This window comes from Platalea leucorodia, assembly GCF_965183815.1.
Source record: "Platalea leucorodia genome assembly, chromosome: Z".
Classification (NCBI taxonomy): Eukaryota; Metazoa; Chordata; class Aves; order Pelecaniformes; family Threskiornithidae; genus Platalea; species Platalea leucorodia.
Genome location: NC_138858.1, coordinates 32,032,437 through 32,054,550, shown reverse-complemented (window position 1 = coordinate 32,054,550; position 22,114 = coordinate 32,032,437). Strand labels below are relative to the sequence as shown.

Here is a 22,114-nt window from a genome sequence, read left to right as displayed (position 1 = left end):
AAATTCACTGAATATTCACTTAGTCAGAGGCATAAAATCTGCAGAGCAAACAGATCTTTCTGATATTCTTGTGTAACTCCAAAGGCTTAAACAAAATACAAGTCTTAGTATTGACAAAGTCCTTGCTAAACTCAAACCTTCAAAGGCTGACTGAAGAAAATTAAGAGCTGATTTTGTCTCTGTTTATCTTGAAGTCTAGTAAGGAAAAAACACAAAGCACCATTTGAGCTACTTCGGTTTGAGTCAGCGTGGTGACCTTAACTGATGTTAGCCAGCTCCAACGTTAAAATAAATTGTGAAGTTTGCCTCACAACTATCCACCAGTAACAGGCACTTGATATGTGCCCTTTAAAGTGCAAAGAAGACAAGTCATATTACTCTGGATTACAAATAACTGCTTTCATCATGAAACAGAAGATACTCTTGAAAAAGAAAAATAGAGGATGTTCAAAAATAGAGGTACACCCTGCAAATTTAGTTAAAATCAGTTCAGAGGTACCACACACAGAGAGACCATTCTGAACTCTAAGCATGCACACACAGCCATGAGACCCCTATGGTCCTAGGCCCATGTATATTCCATGGTCAAAGCACTGCTGTTTCCCTAGTATTTGTATCTGAGGCACAGTAAGTCCAGCTTGGATAGGTTTTAGACATCCTGCAATTACAAATGTCAGTTGCAATGCAAATACAGTACAAATGAGAATTATTAATATGTGGTCAGTTCTTCTGTATAATGATGTCTTTTTCTCCCCTGTTCAGTTTCACTCCTGTCTTTGATAATATTCTCTAACCCATATCTGTTTCCCAAAAGATGAACTAATGATGACAGACTGTACAGGACATTTCCTTTAGGTTGTGACTGAGACGTGAGTAAAAGTAACACCTAACAAACACATAGGTCAACAGATACAGTAAAAAAGAAGTACTCATCATGTGTTCTACCAGCTGCAAAGCATTACCACAAACAGTACATGTTATTTCCCATCATTGTGCCAACCGCTTTACGAAATCTTTGTCAAAAGCAATCAAGATCAATAAATCAAATATTCAACTATTGTGTACAAAACTGTTTTATACAAAGCCTCTTTGACGTAATACCAGAAAGGGAAAAAAGTCCAAGCCATGAATATATCTGAAGCAACCCTAGGAACTCTGCCTCCCTTTACTGCCTTCTAAGGTTGTTCTTAAGTAGTATACAAATAATTAGTCATTAACATACAATCAATCACTAACATATACTCATAAAGCATTCCAAACAGATTTCAACTTTATTTAAAACAATTAACTAATGCTAACATTATGGTAAGAACTCATGAAAACATATCAATAATATATTAAATTATAGAATATTCATATATTAATTGTATTATTATAGACTAAAATATTATAACACAATAACATAATTCTAATTCTGAACTAATTTATATTAATATATTTTTATATTATGTATGTGTATATTATATATTAATATAATATTAATAAACATTGAAACCCTAAGAGATAGGTTTTTATTTTGCAAACCAACATACCTGAAATATAAAGTGATTCTTGTTGCAGCATGTTCCTTTCACAACTTTATGAATACTAGCAGATTTATCTTGCACTTTTACTGCTAACTGAGAGGAATGACTTGGGTAGTGCAAGTGACACAGAATTACCCCTTGATAAATTTCAGAAATGGCAGCGCTCAGACAACCTTACTTTCTGCGAACTGGTTAATTACTGCATATACAATCTATCAACATGTAAATGAGGCCTGAATTTTTAGTCAGGAAGAAAATTCACTAAAATAAGACTCCATTTGAAAAATTAATTTAAATTCACCACCTCAGAATAAGATATGTCAGCTATGCCTTCCCCCCTGCCCCAACTCTTTTCACAGAATAGCAAGTGTCAATACTATGGGGAACCCCATGGTACTTGCCACAGTACTCAAGAGTATTTGAAGTCACCATCTTTAATTTGAAGCATAACTATCAGCTTATTTAGATTTTAAAAAGACTATCCTATAGTTCCAACAAGAATGAACAGAACTTTTTATTAGCCACCATGTGCTTCCTTTTGCCAATATAAACCATATTTCGATTATCATATTTTAATAAATGGGAAAAATTCTGAAAGTATCCACGCAGACAACACTTTTCAATAACTTTATCAATAGACAATTGAACTTCATGTAAACTGATACTTGGACAGTTCTGTTTGTAGGATGTCATGAAGTCCATCTCTGATTCAGCAAATGCCATACAAATATTGAATGCATTACAACAAAAATCTTTCTCTCTCTAGACTGGTCTCCATTTCTTATTCTCTTCTCCCTTCCAAGTTAATAATTCAAACTATCTACTCAATTTCTTCTTCCTTTACATTTGAAGTGTTTGGTTTTTTTTTTTTTTTGCTTTGCCTACAAAACAAGCCCATATGCCTGCTCTACTTCGTACAAGAAAAGCATAACGCACTGAGATTGTCTAATAAAACTCCTGTTATTCTAAAATTAAAAACCATCCACAAAACAGATTTTCATTTACTTGTATGATTTACCAAGTCAATGTCTTTCCTATTTCCCAGTACTAGGTATCATTGCAATTTTTTTTTTTTTTTTTTTTTTTTTTTTACACAAAATACTGAATTGCACCTGATCATAACTCCTCTGTGTGTCTCTTCCAATTAACCATGTCCTACACTGCAAGTCTTCCTACAGATACAACAATTCTCCTTTCTCATAAAGAAAACTACACTAATATGTGAATAGTCCAATTCATTTTAAGGAATATACTCCCAGAACAATGATAGTACTCATTGAGTGAATGTGGGACACGCCAGCATTGAATCAATCATTTCTTAAGTAAAAAGAAATTTCACTTTAGTTCCAGTTTAATTTTAAAATCAGTTTCACCCCTACCATATAAGTACCCATACACGCCCCTCTTCTGCAAGGATGGAAGTGGCAGACTGGATCCATTTGCTTTTAGTTCTTTTATGTCAGAAAAGGATAATGTTAAAGGAATGAGGAAAGCTAGTGAGAAGGAGGAGGAAGGTTACAGCGAATTCCTCAAGGAGACTACCAATAAAGACTGGTCATCTGTTCATCCCTAAGAAGGCAATCACACAGCTCACTCACAGTAATATCATATGGATTTCTGCAAAAAACACTGTTCCTAAAGAACTATACACAAGTTTTTAAATTAAAGAGGAAAATAAAGCAAAGATACTCAGGTGAGTTCAGCCACATGAAAACTCATAATTCCCATATCCCACAGTTCCACATTTTACTTATGAGAAGCTACAATACCCACATAAATATTTTATTCTTTAAAAATTCAATTAGCCAGTTGACACTTACTCAAATTGTCAGATGACTAATACTCGGTGACACCCAGAGGTTCCAAATTGCCTCAAAAATTACCGAAAACAGATTTTTCAGCTTTCAGTAGAATTGAACATATAATACATATAAATTAATATAAAAGTATAAAACATATAAAGGAATATAAACAAAAACACACTCTGATCAATTTGAATCACAGATAATACATGAAACCTCATAGTTGCCTCCAGCAATCTCAGGAAACGTAAAAATTCTTACTCATAGCTAAGTCTGCACACCATAAAAACCATGCACTGTAATTCTATGACTCAGAAAGCTGTGGAATCGAAGTACGACATTAATTTTAATCTAGTAGACAAAAAAACCCAACAAAAATACTTCATATGATACGTAGAGATTTTATGAGTTGGTCAAACAAATCTTACCCCAGCAGAATTTTAGCATGAACCTCTTTGTTAGTCCTTGAGATTTCTCTCAAAGAGGTAATTTCTGCATCAAACCAAAATCCTCTTTCTTCTGGAGTCTCAACATTGTAGTTAACCATCACCACATCACCCACTTTTAGTTCACTCCACTTCAGAATGGTTCTTGCTCGGGGTCGAAGATTACTGGTTTCCATTTCTACTATGCCATTCTCTGGGTACCTTGAAAAGTAAAACCAACAACAGTAATGATTACGACTCCTGTAACAGTAAGAAGTAAATCAGACAACATTTTTCAAAAGTATAATTTTTTTTTAAGTGTGCTTTGGGCATGTAAGAAACATAGTATAAAAATCTGACCTAATATCCTTTTGAAAGTTCAGTTTTCATCTGAACACAGACCAGGAATGTGACTAATCTCAGATAAAAAAAGGCTTCCATGAGTTTTCTCTCAAAAAAACATAATTAAGTCAATCTATAAGCACTGGATGACTTTGACTGGAATGTGATCAAGTTCAAGGTTTTGGCACACACATGGCCCCAGTTTGCTCCCAGTAAAGTTTGTATTCCAATTAAAATGACAATGAAAAAGTAATGAAGAATAAAACCAGGCTTTTCAACTCAGCACACTTCTAACCTATCTTTGCTTTCATGCATTTGTTACATTTCCACTGACTTCAATAACAACACATTTAGGACAGCTCTTCAAAAAATTGACCCTACAAACTCAGCATATCAATTTTATGTGGTGAATATAGTCCAAGTCCACATTCCATGCACCATGTTTAAAAAAACAAAGTCTAACTACAAAATATAGTAAGTGAGAAACAGAACTAAGACTCTCAATGAGATACATGAACTAACAAATTGAAAATGTTTCTCCCTTTGAATTAAAAAAACCCAAAAAATCTAAAAAGATAAACGTGGAAATCATTCCTTCTCTTGACAACACACTTCTCTTCGCAAGATGTAGTAAGGAATGCAATATTAAAAGAAATTAATGGTTCACTATATCATAATTAAGAAATTTTCGTCGATGTATTTTTCATTGAAACTTCGTGACTTTTTCGATAGTATTTTACATACTACTACCCACAAATTGCTATGAGAGATTGCTTTCTTCCTCCTGTTTTGGTGTATGCCATCACAGCACATATACAAATATCCAACAGTAATGAATAATTTCTGAAGAGCTCCAATTCCTTTCCAAGTTGAGAAATACTCATTTAGCAGAATTAAGATACTGATATTTGACAGCACTACAATGAAAATCCCAGTGTAAGAAAGCAAGCTTTTAAGATTTGAGATGTTAACTTTTTAGTTTAACACCACAGCCTCCTTAAATCCTCTGTACAAGGTAATTACTCAATGACAGTAGAGCCTGTATAGTTTGCACATGTGCTGGAAAAACAGCACTATGGACATGATGAAAACACTGCTTGCAGAAAAAAGCTGGCCTGTTACAAAAAGAAAGAAGTAAGATGCTAGGCTAAAACAGTGAAGTTTCTTTCTGATACTGTGTGTAAGCAAATAAAGAATCTTCCATCATTTAAATAGTACTAGATGAGGTCACAGTACAAATTTAACAGAGAAAATGCAAATAAGTCTACTGGCTTAAACAAGTGCTATTAAAAGTATTCATTTTTCCTTCTTAACAAACATTGCTGAGGATGATATATCTTAAATTACCTTTCCATTATGCAGTTACTGGTACTTTAGCAAGAACACTCATGCTTTGTAGTTAATATAGCTTTATCAATCAGCACTCTTAAATCATAATGGTAAAATCCTGCTCTTACTAATAAAAGTATGGCTCTGTCACTTTCCAGCATGCCTCCCTGTAGTGAACAAGATCATTTCAAGGCCTTGGGGAAATCCCATATTATAACTGACTACATTACTATATGAAGAAATACTAAAACTACTGTCATTAACAGCATGAGGCGCTGATGGACTGTAGCCTGAAATCAGGATGTCTACTCCTAAACAGTTGATTGAAAGCCCACTGATGTAATCGGAGACATATTAAACAAGTTCATTTTGCTTTGTTTTATGCCTTTATTAAATGTAACATGCCAGTTTGCTACTACGGATAAGGTGGGGGGGGGCTGGATTTGGCATTCTGTCTCCAGGCAGTTCTTTGTCTTCTACCATGCAGGTATCTACAGTGTGCCTTAAATTTGTGGGAAGATTTATCAATTTTTTTTGTTTAAAGAAACATGAACCACAACAGTTTAAAAGTGGCTGTACCTCTAGATAAACCAATGGCCAAGTAAAAAAAACTAACAGAAGTTATAACCAAAGAGTGTTTTCCCCCCAACATTTTCAGATACTAATTACAAAAATCTGCATAACAGGAATTATAACATACAAAGACAGGTGCTTGGGATCAAGCCATTATCCAAATGAGAGTCTCATATGATATAACTCTCCACAGTTCCCAATTTTTTTTACTTGGTTTTGTTTCCAATTTGAGTGTGTACTGCAAAGCTAACATTTGTGTTTTTACCTTATTGACGTGCAGGTTTCCCTTAAAAGAACTATTATACAATTCTACTATAATAATTATGAACATTGTAACTGTAATATCCACAAAAAAAGGTAAGACAGATTCACCTACAGGTAATAAGACAAAGCAAAAAGCAACTATAGAGATAACGTCTATTTTATTAAGTGCCTGAATAATGACATCGCATTATAGTACAACAGGCTACTGAAATCTTAAGACAGCTATGTTTGAGCTACTAGTCAGTTCTCATCATCTTACAATAAACCCTTCCTAAAGTTTGGAGAAGACAGCAAGTAGCACATGAAGACTCCGTTTACTTGAACTCCAAAATGAAAATAAGGCTTAAACATCAGGAAATTAAAGAAGATAGATAAAAAATAGACATCATTTATGTATATAATGAAACAACCAAGTGAGAAGTACATATGAGATCAGTGGGATTGTAAAAATAACCAATGCACATTAAAAAAGTTCCAGTGTCACTATAAAAAAAAAAAAATCAAAACGTGTGACTTACAACAGTTTACATTCATAGAAACTTAACTTTGACCTGAAAAATCTATTCTCTTCTAAAAACAAAATCCCTTCGGGTTCTGTTTTTCCTGGGAAACCTTTGGACAAATATATTTTTTACTTAATCATTAAGAAATACTTTTTTTGCCCAAATTCAGATTTGCGTCATCTTTCCCACCCCTATACAACTCGGAACAGAATCCTTCCTACTGCACTGCTGAGGAACTTCAAAGATTGTCATTGTTAACAATGACTCCACCTCTGTTCTTGAAAGTATCTGATGAACGAACCCAAAGACAACTGCGTATCACCATGACTAGAACAAGATCACTTACCAAAAGTCACCCCCAAAGTTCCCCTTTGCAGACAGAAACAAACTAACTGCTTTCCAAAGAAAGAAAAGGAAGGCAGACTCTTCACTGAGTGAATTTTTCCTCTTATTAGCTGGTCAGAAAGTTAAGCTCAGAAACTTTGGAAGAAGAAAGATAGCTTAGAAACAGGTGAGATTTCCCATGTCAGAATTCACCTTTCTTTTGCATCAGGTTCCAGACATTGAATGTTTTGCTGCTGTGCCTTCATACATAGAAATAGGCTTTTATGGACACTGGTGAATGTTAGCAGATATTTAACCATTCGCATTTGTCCATAACTGACACCCCAGGCAGAACAGCAGAAACAGCATTTGTCACAAGCTTTTGAGTTAGGCTCAAAATTGCACAGTCACACTATATGTTAGGCACAGTACCACTATTCTTCATTATACTAAGTAATAAGTAAACAGTACTTTCACAGTGAACCTGTGCTTTCAAATGTATCTAATGCCACAATTTACCTGAATATGTATGGAAAAAAAAAAACTCACGTTAGAAAATGCTACTACCTCCACGTTAGTTTTCATAAAGTTTAACACGTTATTTGTAAAAATCCCACATTAACCAAAACCTAATCTCTTAAATATGCAAGAGTAATATTTAAACATAGTATCACAAAATGGGAATACGTGGACTTATGCAGGTAAACCAAAACACAGAGAGAACAAACATGATCTTTTAACAAGCCTTAAGAATGAAGTGAAAAACCTATTCTGGCAAGCTGTAATAAAGAACTACTGTTAGACATGAATGTTTACTGAAAGTGTTTTCTTATTTATTAAGTTACTTTTAAAATCTTAAGACGACCCTCAAGAGAAAACAGAAACATTTTCACAGCAGTGTTCTAATTAGACTAGCATAAATTTGGTACAGTTGAAGTGAAGATTATATGACACAATTCAACCTTTAAACTTAAAACAATTGTAGACATTTTCTTGGTTTTCCATGTTTTTCATGACACTTGGCACCTAATATTGAAAAAAGCAGACATCACAACAGTAAGCATAATCATAACTTTTTAATGAATAATGCCCATAAGGAGTCTCATGTTCATCGTTAAGCTGTTATTTCCCTGTAATTTAATTTTTCCCTGTAATATTTCTAACCGTAAATACTAACACTAGCATAGCAAGGATCTCTGAAGATTTCCTATCTGTGTAGACAGTATCCATAGCAAAGAATTATCCATGAAGTAAAAATTCCAGTGTTTCTTGGCTATGGTCAGTATCTGCTCATTCCTAAAATGCTCCAATACTAAAAAACAGATTAGCTCTATGTCAGAATATACACAAGTCTGCTCAATTTACTGAGAACTTGCAACATATCCTTTAACACTTTTCCCAGCTGCTACCAAAACAACTGGAACTGGAAAGATAAAATTCTTGAAACAGAAGTAAAGACTTCCCAACCCCCTCTCCATACTAGTATGGTAAGGAATGTTAGCGCAGATGTACTATTTCTTAAATTGATATTTTCCAATATAAATAGAATGAAAGTATAATTTATTTTCCCAATCAACAAATTCAGAAAAGAGTCATTTAATGTACACTCAGAAATGGAGGAATAAAGGGCACAAATAAAAGAAGAAAGAAAAAGGAATGAACTCATAGAGGACATAAGTCTGATTAAGAAGGTAAACCTGAATAAAAACTACATTCATATCACCACCACTCCCCAACAATTTTCTACCTGAGGAAGTAATCAGCATAATTTTGCTGTAGTATTTTGAGAAACTGAATGACGTTATGCTGGAAGAGCATCTAAGCCACAATTATGAAAAAAAAAAAAATCATTGGGGTAATAAAGGTGTGTGTTTGCACTTCCAAAAGAAGACTAGTAGGTCTGATAATTTGTTATTTCAAGAAAAAATAACATTTTGAAAGACAGGCTAGAAGGAATAAGAATATCAATAAAGACAAAAATCAGCTACATGGAACATGAACAAGATCTTGAAAACCTTACCTAACAACTAATAATTATAGAATTAAGCAGCTTAAAACCATATTAACAGCCTGAAGAGAAACATCTTACTTTCCTAATTATTTTAGTTCTGAGTATTAAGAAAAATTAACTTCTAGACATACACCATTGCACTGTGTGTACAACATGGATACTCTGAAAGAAGGCAAACTGGAAACAGTATTAAAACAGAAGTTCAAAAGCTGTAAGAAACACATAAAGGTTGAATTTTTAATAAAAAACTGTTGTATAATGAGTCTAAATACTGTGAATGTAATGAAAAACAGGTTTACTTCACTAGCTAGCACACAGGATGACAAGTCACACAATTACTCAGACTTATTTTGTGAAAAACCTTTCCTCAGTTGTTCAATCCCATGACTGTGCAAGGAGAACACTTACAGCTAATTAAAGACAAACAAATAAGAAGTAGAAAGAGTTCAATCACATTCTCACTGACCACACCTTTTTTTTCAGCCAAGTATCAGTTTTAAAGGAAAAAAAAAGTTGAACTCTTGGCATTTCAGTTGTCCTCTCAAATAATGACTAGGACAGGAAAGCTTCCCTCCCTTCTAAAGAGGCACAAGTAACACCTGGATTTTCTCCTCAAACTATTTCCTTTTCAGTTTGCAGAAAGTGTCTACATCCTTAGAAATCAAAGCCTTACAGTTAATGCCAGGTGTCAAAACCCTGAAGACTAACACATGCAAACACTTTGAGATTATAGAACACAGATTATACAGTCAGGAAATCCACTGCTAACAGGACAAGGAATCTTACAAGGAATCAACTTCTTGAAATTAAGAGCAGTAGTGTGCAGCCTACTCCCCGAAAATACTTTTAAGTTCGAACTAATATGCCGAGACAGCCACATTGTAGTGGCACTCTTTTTCTAACAGGTCTCTTATTGTTTTAGCATTGTCTAATAATATGTATGAGAGAAAGTTTTGTATGAGTAAACAAACTAGTCACTGATACTAGAAACTAGAAAACAAAATTATGCAGCTAGGAGAGGTGCTCCAAGTAGTCATTCAGACCAATTACAAAAAAAGTTTGTTACTGACAGAAGGTCAAAGAAAACATGTGTTTCCCTTAGGAAAAGATTGTCTTAAGAGAAGATTCTACTGGGCAGACGATACAGCTCTTGTTCCTCTTCCTCTTCTGAAATTCTAAAGTGGCCAACATGAACCAAAGATAACAGATGCCATAATGAAGCTATGGTCTGTAGCTCCTGATATTTCTTCTTATTTCTAGCAATTAACTTAGCATCCTTCAAAAGAAATCACTCCCCAGCCTCCTCACTTCAACTGTTGAGACTACTGCCAGGAATCTGACAGCATACACCTTCCTGATATACAGCATTCCCTGTGTTCAATGTATGTAAGAAAAAAGTCAAATATTTCATTTAAACATGTTTACAAGGGGTATTTGAGAAATACATTGTGTGCAAGGGGATGTATTTTGGCATTTCTTCACAAAAAGACAGAACTGTTTGCATCACATACTTTCACCAGTGCTGCTCAAAGCAGATGCGTCTCGAAGAAGCAGTGATTCTTTCCCTTGTTCTGCCCCCACTGTGCAGCCACTGGGCAAATTCATTTGATTGGATCAGTGACATAAAAACCAGTAATATTCACTTAGTGAACATGAGTTTTTAGATATATGAGGAAGCAAGAACACTTCACTGTACAGCCACACAACCATCAAATTCAATGCAACTTAACTATCACATGTACATAGTTGGGAAGTAAGGCAAGAGGAAGAAGCAGTGGCCACCTCATCTGACAATGGCCCATAATGTCTTTTGGTCTCCAAAACCAATTTATCAACAGTGTCATCTGTGTGACTTCTCAGATACATTCTACTAAATCCCAGCTTACTACCTTTATTCGAATATTTCACATTAAAAATATTCTGAAAAATATACTTGTTAAGCAAGTGTAATCTTCAAACAATTCCTTGAGAAAGGAATAGCAAGTTTAAGACTATTATCCTCTTGGCAATCTCTTCAGCTAAGGAGACACTTTCAAGGAGAAAGTGATATTTTCCTTGACCAGCTAGTATTTAGAACTTTTCTTCTCATTTCCTCAAAAATATTCTGTGGTCTCCAACTATGAACCTGTGTCTTGCATGTTACTTACACAGCAAGAGGATGACTAAAATTTTTGACCTCTATGACAACACAGTGAAATCATAATTTTCTTAATATATGTGTGTACACACACATATACTTTAAAAGAAAATGCAGAATTGTGCATAAATACATTATTTTTCAAAGGTTAATGACAGTTTGGACTACAAATGAAACTCACCTGAAATAGGCAAGACTTTTGGTAAGGATAATGGCTACAGCAGGACAGAGCATTTTAGAGTGCTAGGCTATCACAGTCTTTCAAACAAAATGCCTTGAAGTTTTTTTAATTTTGCACCTCCCTTCATAAAAAGGATGATCAGTAATACCTTTAGCCTTCATTGGGAATTGTTTCTCCTCACACCACTTTCAAGGTGAACTTCTCTTACTGTCTGCAACCCTGATTAGTCCTGAATAAATAGAATAGATATGTAAGAAAAAGGTTTAAATAAAAAAAGTAATCTTCTTGACAATGAGAACTCCCCTTGTACTTAAAGACCTTCTCCTCCTGCACTTAAAGGCTTTTCAAAGATCCTACAACATGAAATAATACAGGAATAAGTGTTTTTGATTTGAGCAGGATGAGATCTGGGGAACAAACAAACATTAAAAAAGTGTATTTCAAGCAGGATCCTTCCCAACTTTTTTCCTCCTAAACTGTTTTTTTGTCTTGCACTGTTCCCCGTCTGTCCACAAAGTTTTTTGCCCAAGGTCCTATTTCTGTATCTCTTTCAGCTAGCATGACGCACCAATGCCCCTAACATGACTCAAACACTTCAGAAGCAGAAGCAAATAAGCTTAAAATGGTAGAAAAGACAGCCAATCTTACAAGTGCTTCTCAGGCAGAAGCAGAAACAAAAACGAAAACACAAGCATTGAGTTGATGGGTAAATGAAGTAGTGTTTAACAGTAAACCGTCCATCTCAAAATGAAAGCTACCCCTGACAGATTAATACAACTGAATTAGTTCAATTTACACTTAGAAACACAGGAGTCCAACAGGTGTCCCAGATCACTGAGATCAGTCCCCTTTTATTACAAGCTACCACATACACTAATCTTTTCCTTAAGTCCGTTTACGATCAGAGGGTCTAAAATTACTGTGGTATTGTCCACAAGAATTTTTTTTTTTTAATGACATTTTACACAGCTTATGGAAGACTAACTGGCTAATGAGAGACACATACTGACTGAGGCTTACAGGCATGGTAAAGGCATATTCTTATGTGCCATTACCTTCAAAGCAGGCTGTAATCTCTTTGGGGTAAGAAATGTCTTTCTGTTAAATGGTTCTAAGAGGTTTAGCACAACAATAAGTGAATTTATTCTTGAGGAATACATGTTCCTAATTAGTAATAATAGTTGATAAAAGCATATATAGTACATCAACATAAGCTCTTTATTTAGATGCAACAGCATCAGCTACTTAAGGACAGAACCAGCAAGAACAGATATCTTACTAGATACTGAGGAAAATTAATGCTGTTCTTAATTCTTCATGCTGAATAATGAAAATTACTGACAGGTAGTCCATTTATTTCTTAGAAATGCATTACTCTGGTTTATCCTGTAAACAAAGTTGCCTCTGTAACAGGCACAGATCTGCACACGTTCTCCTCTTCCCATTCCTCCTGCCCTATACTTTTGGTACAGGAAGTCCACATGAATGCATCACGAGCAGCAACTACATAATTGAGTTCTCTACAAGAAACAAGGGTCAGCATACTAAGCGTGCAAATGAAAGTGTGACCCTAGGAAAGCCACATCCATGATCACGCCTGCTTTGCCAGGCTATGTGCAACAAAGTTCACCCATTCAAAGCAGACTGTTTCAACTGTACAAAACAGCTGTTGGTTCTACTCAACTTCAAAACCCCAACAGCCTGTAGGCTCCAGGATAGATAAGCGATGAACACACACACGGAAATGATATCTCAGAGAAACCAGGTGCTCTTAAGTACCCCTCCTAACTACCTACACACCAGTCTACAGGCACAGTCAGTAGCTCCTCAAACCCACAGTTTAGATGGAGTGGGTTTCCGATTTCTTCATTACACAGTAACTACTGTAGGATCGCATCCAAGGACAGCATAATTTCTAAACACATGTAATAGCCATAGCCAGTAGTAATATTCTACAGATATCCAGCATCACAGCATTCTTTAATAAAGTGTGAGCTAAAAGTATATTGCAACTTAAGCTCCGCCGTAGCAGTCTTGCAACAGGTTTTCAAAATTACCAGCATCCACTGAGACCATCTTTAAGATCACTGTATCCTTTGATCTTCCAGCTAGCAGCACAAAGAGACCCAGGGACCATCTGAAGTAATTGGTCCCAAGGAAGTTGGACGATGCCTATTCTATCCAACTTATGAAAAGCTATGCAAAGTAAGAAGAATATAGGAAAACTAGTTTTCTAACCAAAAGCAGAAGCAGGTTGAATCTTAGTTTAAGTCAAAACATAGACTAGGTCCCAAAAGAAATCTTGTAATACAAAAACAAAACAAAAACAACAACAACAACAACAAAAAACCTGAAACCCACACGCAGGCTGTCATTCTCGCTGTAGAAGTGAGAGAAATCATAAAAGCCATCTTGCTGAAGAATGGAAGTAGCCAGCCAGTTGCCACAGGCTCTGAAGATTAACATCAGCTATATGATGGGGATCCCTCAGAGACTGCAGCATTCTCACCAAACACAGAAGAAACATTAACTTTAGTAAAGTGCAAGAAGAGAAGCCTGGGAAACCCACTGAAAGATGGTGTACTGATATGGAAGCAAGGACTAACATAATAATCCTCAAGATCCATCAGACAAACAGAAGTATCAACCAAAGAGCTTCTCTTTGAAGAGGGACACCAATGGACAGTAAGAACCCTAATGTACCTGGAAACTTAAGTCCATCAGGTTAAAGCCTTCCTGTTCACCAACAATGACAAAAGTCTATATTTTAGTAAAATGAAACATTGGGGGGAGGCAGGGAAATCTACTCTTAGTAAGTCTACTATTAGAAATATTTAACTTGTGCCTGCACAGATCCAGGAACTTGGTAAAGCTTTTAGGAATCCTCACTAATAGCAACGGCTGGGCATGGAACTCACTTATAGTGCATCCTGCCTCACATGGCTTTTCAGACAGGCTCTTTACAGCATCAAAGAGAAGGCATCCATGTAAATTCTTATGAATTATAGAAACACCCAACACACTTCCTACACAGAACAGACACAGACTTGACTATAATTTCTTGGGCTGAGAAACAGAGAGACCACAGACTACTTCCAGATCTGAGAGTTCAGAGGGCATCACTCCACAGCTCATATTAAGCATGAGGTAAATAGATGATCCCTCTTGCTAAAGTATCTGGTTCCCTAGAATAAATAACCACAGCATACTTTATGACACATTGTGCAGCTATTAACTCAAGGTTTAATTTAAAACTTCTCTGTTGATTGATATAAAACCTGAGAGGGGTATCATCAGCCAAACACGATGGCCCTGAAAAAAGTTACCTACACTTGAACCATACTAAACCTATACTTGCATATAGGTAGGTATACTGACACTTCTCAGGCTGCAGAAACATCCAGCCTTCCTGTGACTACCATTGAGAGCCTTCTTAAATGGAAGGCCTTCATTACAAATGACTTAAACAGGAAATGGAAGGAAGACGGCATTTGTTTGTAAATTGGTCTTTCCACTACTTCAGGGAAGAGCTAACACTCACAGAGTGAGAGAACTGTCTCCCTGAATCTAAGTAGGCTATATTCAGTGCTGCACAAGCAAGCTGTATGAAACAGAATAAGGTAAGAGAAAAGGGCAAACTTTCGTATGACACAGCACTGTCAGACATGTCCTTGTGGTGCCACATTAAGCTACTGAAGTGTCCTGCTCCTGATTTAGAAGTGGTTCTTAAGAAAGCTGTGGTAGAGGCTCTACCTACAGTTATCTCAGTTAACTTTCAGATCTAAGCATATGTTGGATTCCTCATGAGTCCTTTCAAATAAGGATTTGGCTTTCTTCTGTTCAAGACAGGTTCACATCTTTTTCTGTAGTAAAAGACAGCTGCTCAGAACAGGAGAAAGAAATGTATGATAGCAGTGTATGAAACTTGATAGCACATCCTTAACTTCAAAGTCTTTAATGGCTCTTTGTGATACCAACAAATGCAAAGCTGAAATGGAAATACAGTGAATAAAGTGGCAGAAGGGGAGGAAGACAACACTGGTAGAAATGGAAATACACCTGTTCACAGTGCTGCCTTCAGGGAAAAGGCTGCATTCAGAAACCAAATGCAGAAGATGGACTATCAAGCAAAAGCTATATAGCCACACCTGGATGCCAAGAGAGTTGGTACTGACCAATCAAGGTCAGCATTGATAAAACTGACGTAAATATTTTGGTCTCTTCCTCACTGATGAAGTTAGGGCTCTTAAGCAAGCACCACAAGCCTTTTAAATCTTTGAGCTTATCAAGAACTGTGACTCCAGTTTAATCTGGAAGCGGAAAGTTCTGTTCCTCTGAATGGCACTAGGTTTTCTATAAGTAGAACCATGTCTCTGCAGAAATACATGCACAACAATTGCAACAACTTAGTTAAATGCTAGGCATACAGCCTCGGGGTGGGAGGAAGGGAGAGGGAAATCACAACAACAGAACCAACTCAGCTCTCCTGTTCCCTACAAAATCAAGGAGGGATATGTAGTACCTCCTATCTGTAGTAATCACAGCTGGTAGGATAGGTCTGTTTAGCCACAAGACAGTTACCCCTTTGAAATTACTGTAACTAAAAGCTGTTGCTCAGAAAGGTTAATTTCTCTTAATTGTGTTCTTTGCTAGAAGAACTCTGCCATGTTTTTCCCCTTCGCATTCACCATAACTACACTATTGTAACAAGAAGTGGAAAGAAGAGAAGAACAAATGAAAACTCCACCCCTCAGAGGGGGTACACTCTTATGAAACGAAGGATTAGAAGAAAGTGGGTTTTACCAAACCCAAAACCGCAAAACAGTGTTTAAGTTTTGCACAGGACTTGTGATATGTAAATCTAGCAGCACCACTGCCAAAACCAGCTTTCTCACTTACGGGAAGGACAAGTCCTGCTTCATCCTTTAAGAACAGCTGTTTTTAGGAGAACACAGTGACCTAAAAGTTTTCTTGTTGAGAAAGAATTAATGATTGATTGGATTCTTCTCTTGATGGGACTGTCAAATGTTTCCAGCTAGAAAATCAAAGCCAGATGAACATCAGATCTGTTGATGCTGTTCTAACTACTTCCAGAGAGAATCAGGTGTGGAACATACGAGCAAGCCAGTACAGACTCAGCCTCCTCGATGCACAGTCACAGGAATACACAGAACCACTGGCTAGAGCAGCATTATCACTCACTGAAACTTGTGGAGGGAGGGTAAACACACCACAATTTCTGGACAAATTTTAGATGAAAATTCTTAATTAGTTCTTCATGCTGTTTGACAGATTTTCTTACCACACCCAAAAAACTTGAAAGTAGAGAAGTGTGCTCCAGTATAAATTAGTAGTTAAAGCTAAAGGTGAACTTTCCTGACAAGCACAGTCTAAGTGATTACTGAGGTGAAGCTTCACTTCTGGATAAAATTCCCAGCTACATAGTTCTGAGATAGATGGTGTCAAGCAACACACAACTCAGTCCTGAATTTATGAATACAGTGTGAATACCAATGGGGCAGCTAAGAAAAGAAAGGAAAGAACAGTTTCAGGCCTTTAGCTGAGTCAAGACATGGATCTGTGTGTTTTGGAGACAGTGAGGTGAGACAGGCCTGCCCTAGAGGACTCTGTTGCAAGAACTGGGCCAATGATGATGGAAGACCTGGTCCTGAGATGGGGTTGCACAGGCTTCCAGTATCTTGCACATAAACATCGCTATTAGCATTACTGGTTCCAGCCATCAAGAGGGGAGGAAAAAAAAAAGAAAAAAAAAAAAAAAGGACATTGCTTGAACTTTTCTTCTTTTTTTGGGGTGGGGTGGGGTGTCAGACTAAGTCCGCCACAACACGTGGTGCAGTAAAGTATATTTACTATTCAGCACAATGAAGCCTCGGATCAGAGTCAAGGGGCTGGGGCAGACCAATTCAATGCACTACCAGTGACCTATCCCTCAGCTGTAACCTTCTTTTTGGTGATTTTTTTCCAAATTGGAAGGATGTAGCAGGCAGAGAGGAAGACCAGTCTGGAAACAGCATCAGTAATGATTTGAGAAGTTGTGGACCTATGTACACCTCTAACACAAAGTCCTTCCAATATATGCAAGTAATTTTGATGGCTTTACAGGCACCAGGCTTATGTCACCCATTTGTAAGCCATTTTTATTCTGCTTCAGATAGCAGCAAGGGTTTTCATGTCTTGTAAGACTACAACCGTTGTAGACAAGGTGGAGCTGAAATTATGCCACCCAAGAGAATCATCCTCTTTAGGAGATAAAAGGGAAAAGAGCTTCTCCAAAACACAGCAAGGACAGACTAGAGAATGCAAAGTACATCTGGCGGCAAAATGCACAGTCCAAACCTAAAGAGCAAAACACGAAGAAACAGGTAACTGTGCAGAAGAAGATAGTACTAGCAGTAAAATATGAACCTTGAAGAACAGAAGCAAAGATATAAATTATATGAAACAATTTCTGGAGCAGAGAACAACTGTGTGGCAAAGCACACCATGACCTCCCTATTTATCCACATCAAGCATATAGGTGGCAGGATACATATGTGGTCTACAGATACAAAAGAGGTAAACACTAACGTATGAAAATAAAATGGTATGAGTGCACACATAGCTACTATATGAATATGCATGTTAGGTAACACTAAAAGAAAAAAGTGAGACACTGAAAGATTTGCACCAATGGTCAGTAACGTTCATCAAAAACCCAATCACTGATAACTGTACAAGTCTCACTTTCCAGAAAGACTTCCAACAGTTTTTCTTTCCAAAAGCTCAAACTTCCAATACCTTAGACTGATCAGTTAAATAACTGTGACTTCAATGACTACCTTGCAACACTGTGTTGCTGTGCCTTACCTAATTCTGTTGGCTAAGAATATACAACTGCTAAGCATAATCTTAGAGTAAAAAGATTGTCTCCACATGCTGAAAGGGAACAGCTAGATCCCAAAGTACACATAAAGAGAGGTTAATCTTCTCTTTCTTTAGTATGAATATGTCAAAGAAAAATCAGACCTGTTGCAAAACATTTTCTACTTCTATACTTTTAGCTCATGAAAAACAACAGTATCTACAAAAAAGGAACATAATTTTACTGCAACAGTTACAAACACTTTCTCAGAAATGTTTGCCCATGGCTAACCTACATATATCCTTAGTATTGTAAAATTAGGTAATCTTACAGCCAGGTCTTTGAAATGACACCACAATAGACATGTAATTTCAAGAGAAAATATTTTCATAATACTGGTTGAGTAACTTATTTTCATGTATTTCTTGCAATATTCAATGAAATATCTACATTTCTACTTCCGCCTTTTTAATTCTCTAACATTTTAAGCAGAAAACTTACACAGTTGCAGATATAGAATCTGAACTCAACATAGAGTTAAAAAAGCACATTAAGTTGTATCTGCTACTAGTAAGAGCAACAAAAAAACGCTCTTTGTAAGTCAGATTCGCAGTTACATATTAAAATTACTGAAGTTGAAATAGCTGCTCTAAAAACGTATTTTGGACATCTACATTTAGTTAATACTGAACATACTTTGCATCCTTCTACCTGAATCTTACATCGCACAAACTACAGGATTTTTAACAATCTCGGTACCAAAAATTAAAAATCCTTAACTCACTTGAAGTTTCATTCTTTCAGAAGCTTAATTTAATGCTTTAACTCATGTTATTAAAAAAAATTCAGACTAATTTCTCAAGCAAATGAAGTGGTGCAAAAGCTGTTCATAAATACGAAATCCCTTCAGACTCAGGGTTTCCCACCCACACATTGCAGGCTCTGGAATTTGTTTTTACTAAAGAAACAAACAAACAGGAAAAAACCCCACAAAACAGCCTTAATGCCCTCTCTCCAGTTCAGAATCAATTTCATGCCCTCAGTCACAAAGTTACCTATAACAAACCTTTACTGTAAGTGCAGACCTGCAATTTTGTGCACAATTGTTCTATTTGAAATAAAACTGATCCAAATCAAGTAACAAAGTTTGCTCTCATCAGAGTTCTTCTTCAGCTCCAATGAGAGGAATTGAATATATACAGGGGATAGTTAAAAAATTAAAACAATACTTTACTTGGAAAAACCCACAGTAAAAGATCAGTTATATAGTTTCTTTTTCTCATATAAGAAGGATGGATTTTAAGTTTCATGAGGACAAAGAAATTAATACTTGACAAGTATTTAGGCATGAAAAATATCATTACTCCCAATGGTTTCACTATATCCAACTGAAAAGTGTTATAAATTTTTTAGTAACTTTTTTCTTGCTTGCAATATTGAACTTGCTTTCTTTGATTCCAAGCTTCTTCAAGAAATTCTTGGTTTATACAAACCAAATAACAATACGTGACGTCCTCAAAATAGTATCAGGAGCACTTACTCATCGTACTTGATATGATAAATAGCTTCTTCATCAGTGTCCATACAGTCTGAATAAGATGTGGATGGTGTACTGTCCAAATTATTTGCATTTTCTCTAGAATGATCTTGACTTAAGTTTCCATTAGTCCTTTTGTAAGTGTTACCACTCTTTCCTTGAGCTTTACCATTCTTATGTCCCTTTGTTGCTCGGGTAACATTTTCTATATGAGCTTCAAACCAGGCTCCAATGCTGACATCACGGGCATCCACCAATTCATTTATCTAAAAGGAAAATTCAATAATGAATTCATGCTTATTTTATATAATCCCAATTAAGAAAAAAATAAGACAACTCACGATGCTACTGCTTAACTTTGTTATCAGCAAAACAGTCAACACTAATAACTAGTTGAGCTTGAGCAAGTTAAGTAACATGCAATCATGAACATGTTGCATTTTCAGTATTTTATTACTCTTCCCTCATTAAGATCTAGTACAAATATAATCTGTACATAACTTCAAAAAGCAAGGCTAGTTTTCTTTAACCTTCTGCCTTTCTGGTCTGCAAGATTTTTTTAACCCTCCAAGACTTGAGGAGAGAGAAGGAAGAAACAAGCCTAACAAGGCCGCCACCACAGTCAACCAAAATCTTATGACTGTAAGAAATGGAACTATCTCCCAGAATTTCTCCCTTCTGTACTCACAATAATACTGGTATTGAGCAACAAAACCACTTTACTATTCTAAATTATATTTCATTTTCTCAAGTCTTCAGCTAATTAAGCAGATGTTCCTTTAATAATACTGAGAACACTGAAAAAAGATTTAAAAAGAACACTTCATCAACAGTAATCAAGTATAAAAAAAACTTACTACAATAGGGCTACTGTGCAGCCATAAGATGGAAAACATCTATACTAAACAATGAGATACATACATATATATGCATGCATATGTATATATACATATACGTGTATGTATATATACGGTTTAAGCTCCAGCCTTTGTCAGGTATCAACATTGTGGCAGACACTTACTCTTACTAACCCCAAAGGCTAGTTTCTATAAACTGAACAATCTTACTGTATTTTCACAGGACCAAACCAAAACACACTCAACTTTCAATATGTAGAGTGAAGCAGTCCTTATGTATCTGAAAGTGCAACTAACGGCAGTTTGAGCTAACAAGTTTATCCCAAGAAAGGAATACTTTGCATTTTACTCTTTTCATTTACGTTCTTAAAGTGAAGTCCAAAACTCAACCCTTTACTTTTCCTCCCATGTAAAATACAAACATGTATTTTTTTTCTTTTTATTCTTACAACCTACAGTATTCAAAGTACAGCTTTTTACAAGGATGAAAATTCCAGCCACATAACAAACTGATCAGAGAGGGACAGCCTAATTTTAAATCTATCAATCTATTTTAAACATAAACATTGCATTCTGGCCCTCATAGGAGGAACCCTCACGAAGGCACCTCTACACAGCCTTACGTGTTTGAAGTAGTTGTAACTCAAAGTGCTTCTTTACTTCCTCCTCTCAAAAACACAACTGAGTGAGACACACTAAGGATTTCCCCATCTGCTGCTAGTTCTTGTGACCCGTTATTCAAGTGCCAGAGAAGCCATGTTAGCAAGTCAAAAATCATCATCAGATCCACAACAAAAAAAAAATCTAAAATTAAAAAAAAGAAATCCAGTGCAAACTCCCTTAATCATTGCTCCTCTCCAATGCATCTTTCTATATTTTGATGTGAGTACTTACACAACAGACTTGCCACCCTTGCAAAGAGTAAGGGCAAATAATTATTACCATAGAGCACTGAGGAACATCAGACAGCTATTTTATGTTAGTGGTGTCTCGTTTAAGAACTGGGTTATTAGTAGCATTTTGTGAATAGTATTAAACAAATACTGATTTTAATTAGAGATTCAGTTTGTGTGTTTTTCATTCCAAGCTAGTTAGAGTTCTCTGCTAAAATGTTTTTACTACAGCCAGAGATTTTTGGATGGAAGTTACGAAGACTATGTGAGAATCAGAAGGGGAAACATGCACATGCTTCTGAATGAGCTTTGTTTTTTCTAAGGCCATTCCTGAATGCCCAACCAGTGTTACCTGTCTTGTATTCCTCCTTTTGGCATTGGAGATCAGCCATGGGTACCCTACTTAACCAAGGTGGTGTCCTTCACACATGCTGAGCCCACCTTGGGATGGACCCCCAGTTTTTAAACCAGACACCACTAACAATTCTCAGTCTTAGTAAGAAGGAATAGGAGTTGAACATAATTCCACCCACTACTAGTCCTTCAGA

The 22,114-nt window shown here is 36.1% G+C and overlaps 1 protein-coding gene across 3 annotated transcripts in view; it reads right to left on the bottom strand.

Moving 5' to 3' along the window:
- The window catches only part of UHRF2 (ubiquitin like with PHD and ring finger domains 2), a 93,890-nt gene that overhangs the window by 54,202 nt on the left and 17,574 nt on the right, over nt 1-22,114 (bottom strand). For all 3 annotated transcript variants that reach the window (XM_082336437.1, XM_082336438.1, XM_082336439.1), the window contains exons 3-4: nt 19,820-20,082; nt 3,757-3,975 (exon numbers count right to left, since the gene is read on the bottom strand). In XM_082336437.1, coding sequence (XP_082192563.1) covers nt 3,757-3,975; nt 19,820-20,082 — 482 coding nt within the window. The remainder of the gene's footprint in view (nt 1-3,756; nt 3,976-19,819; nt 20,083-22,114) is intronic.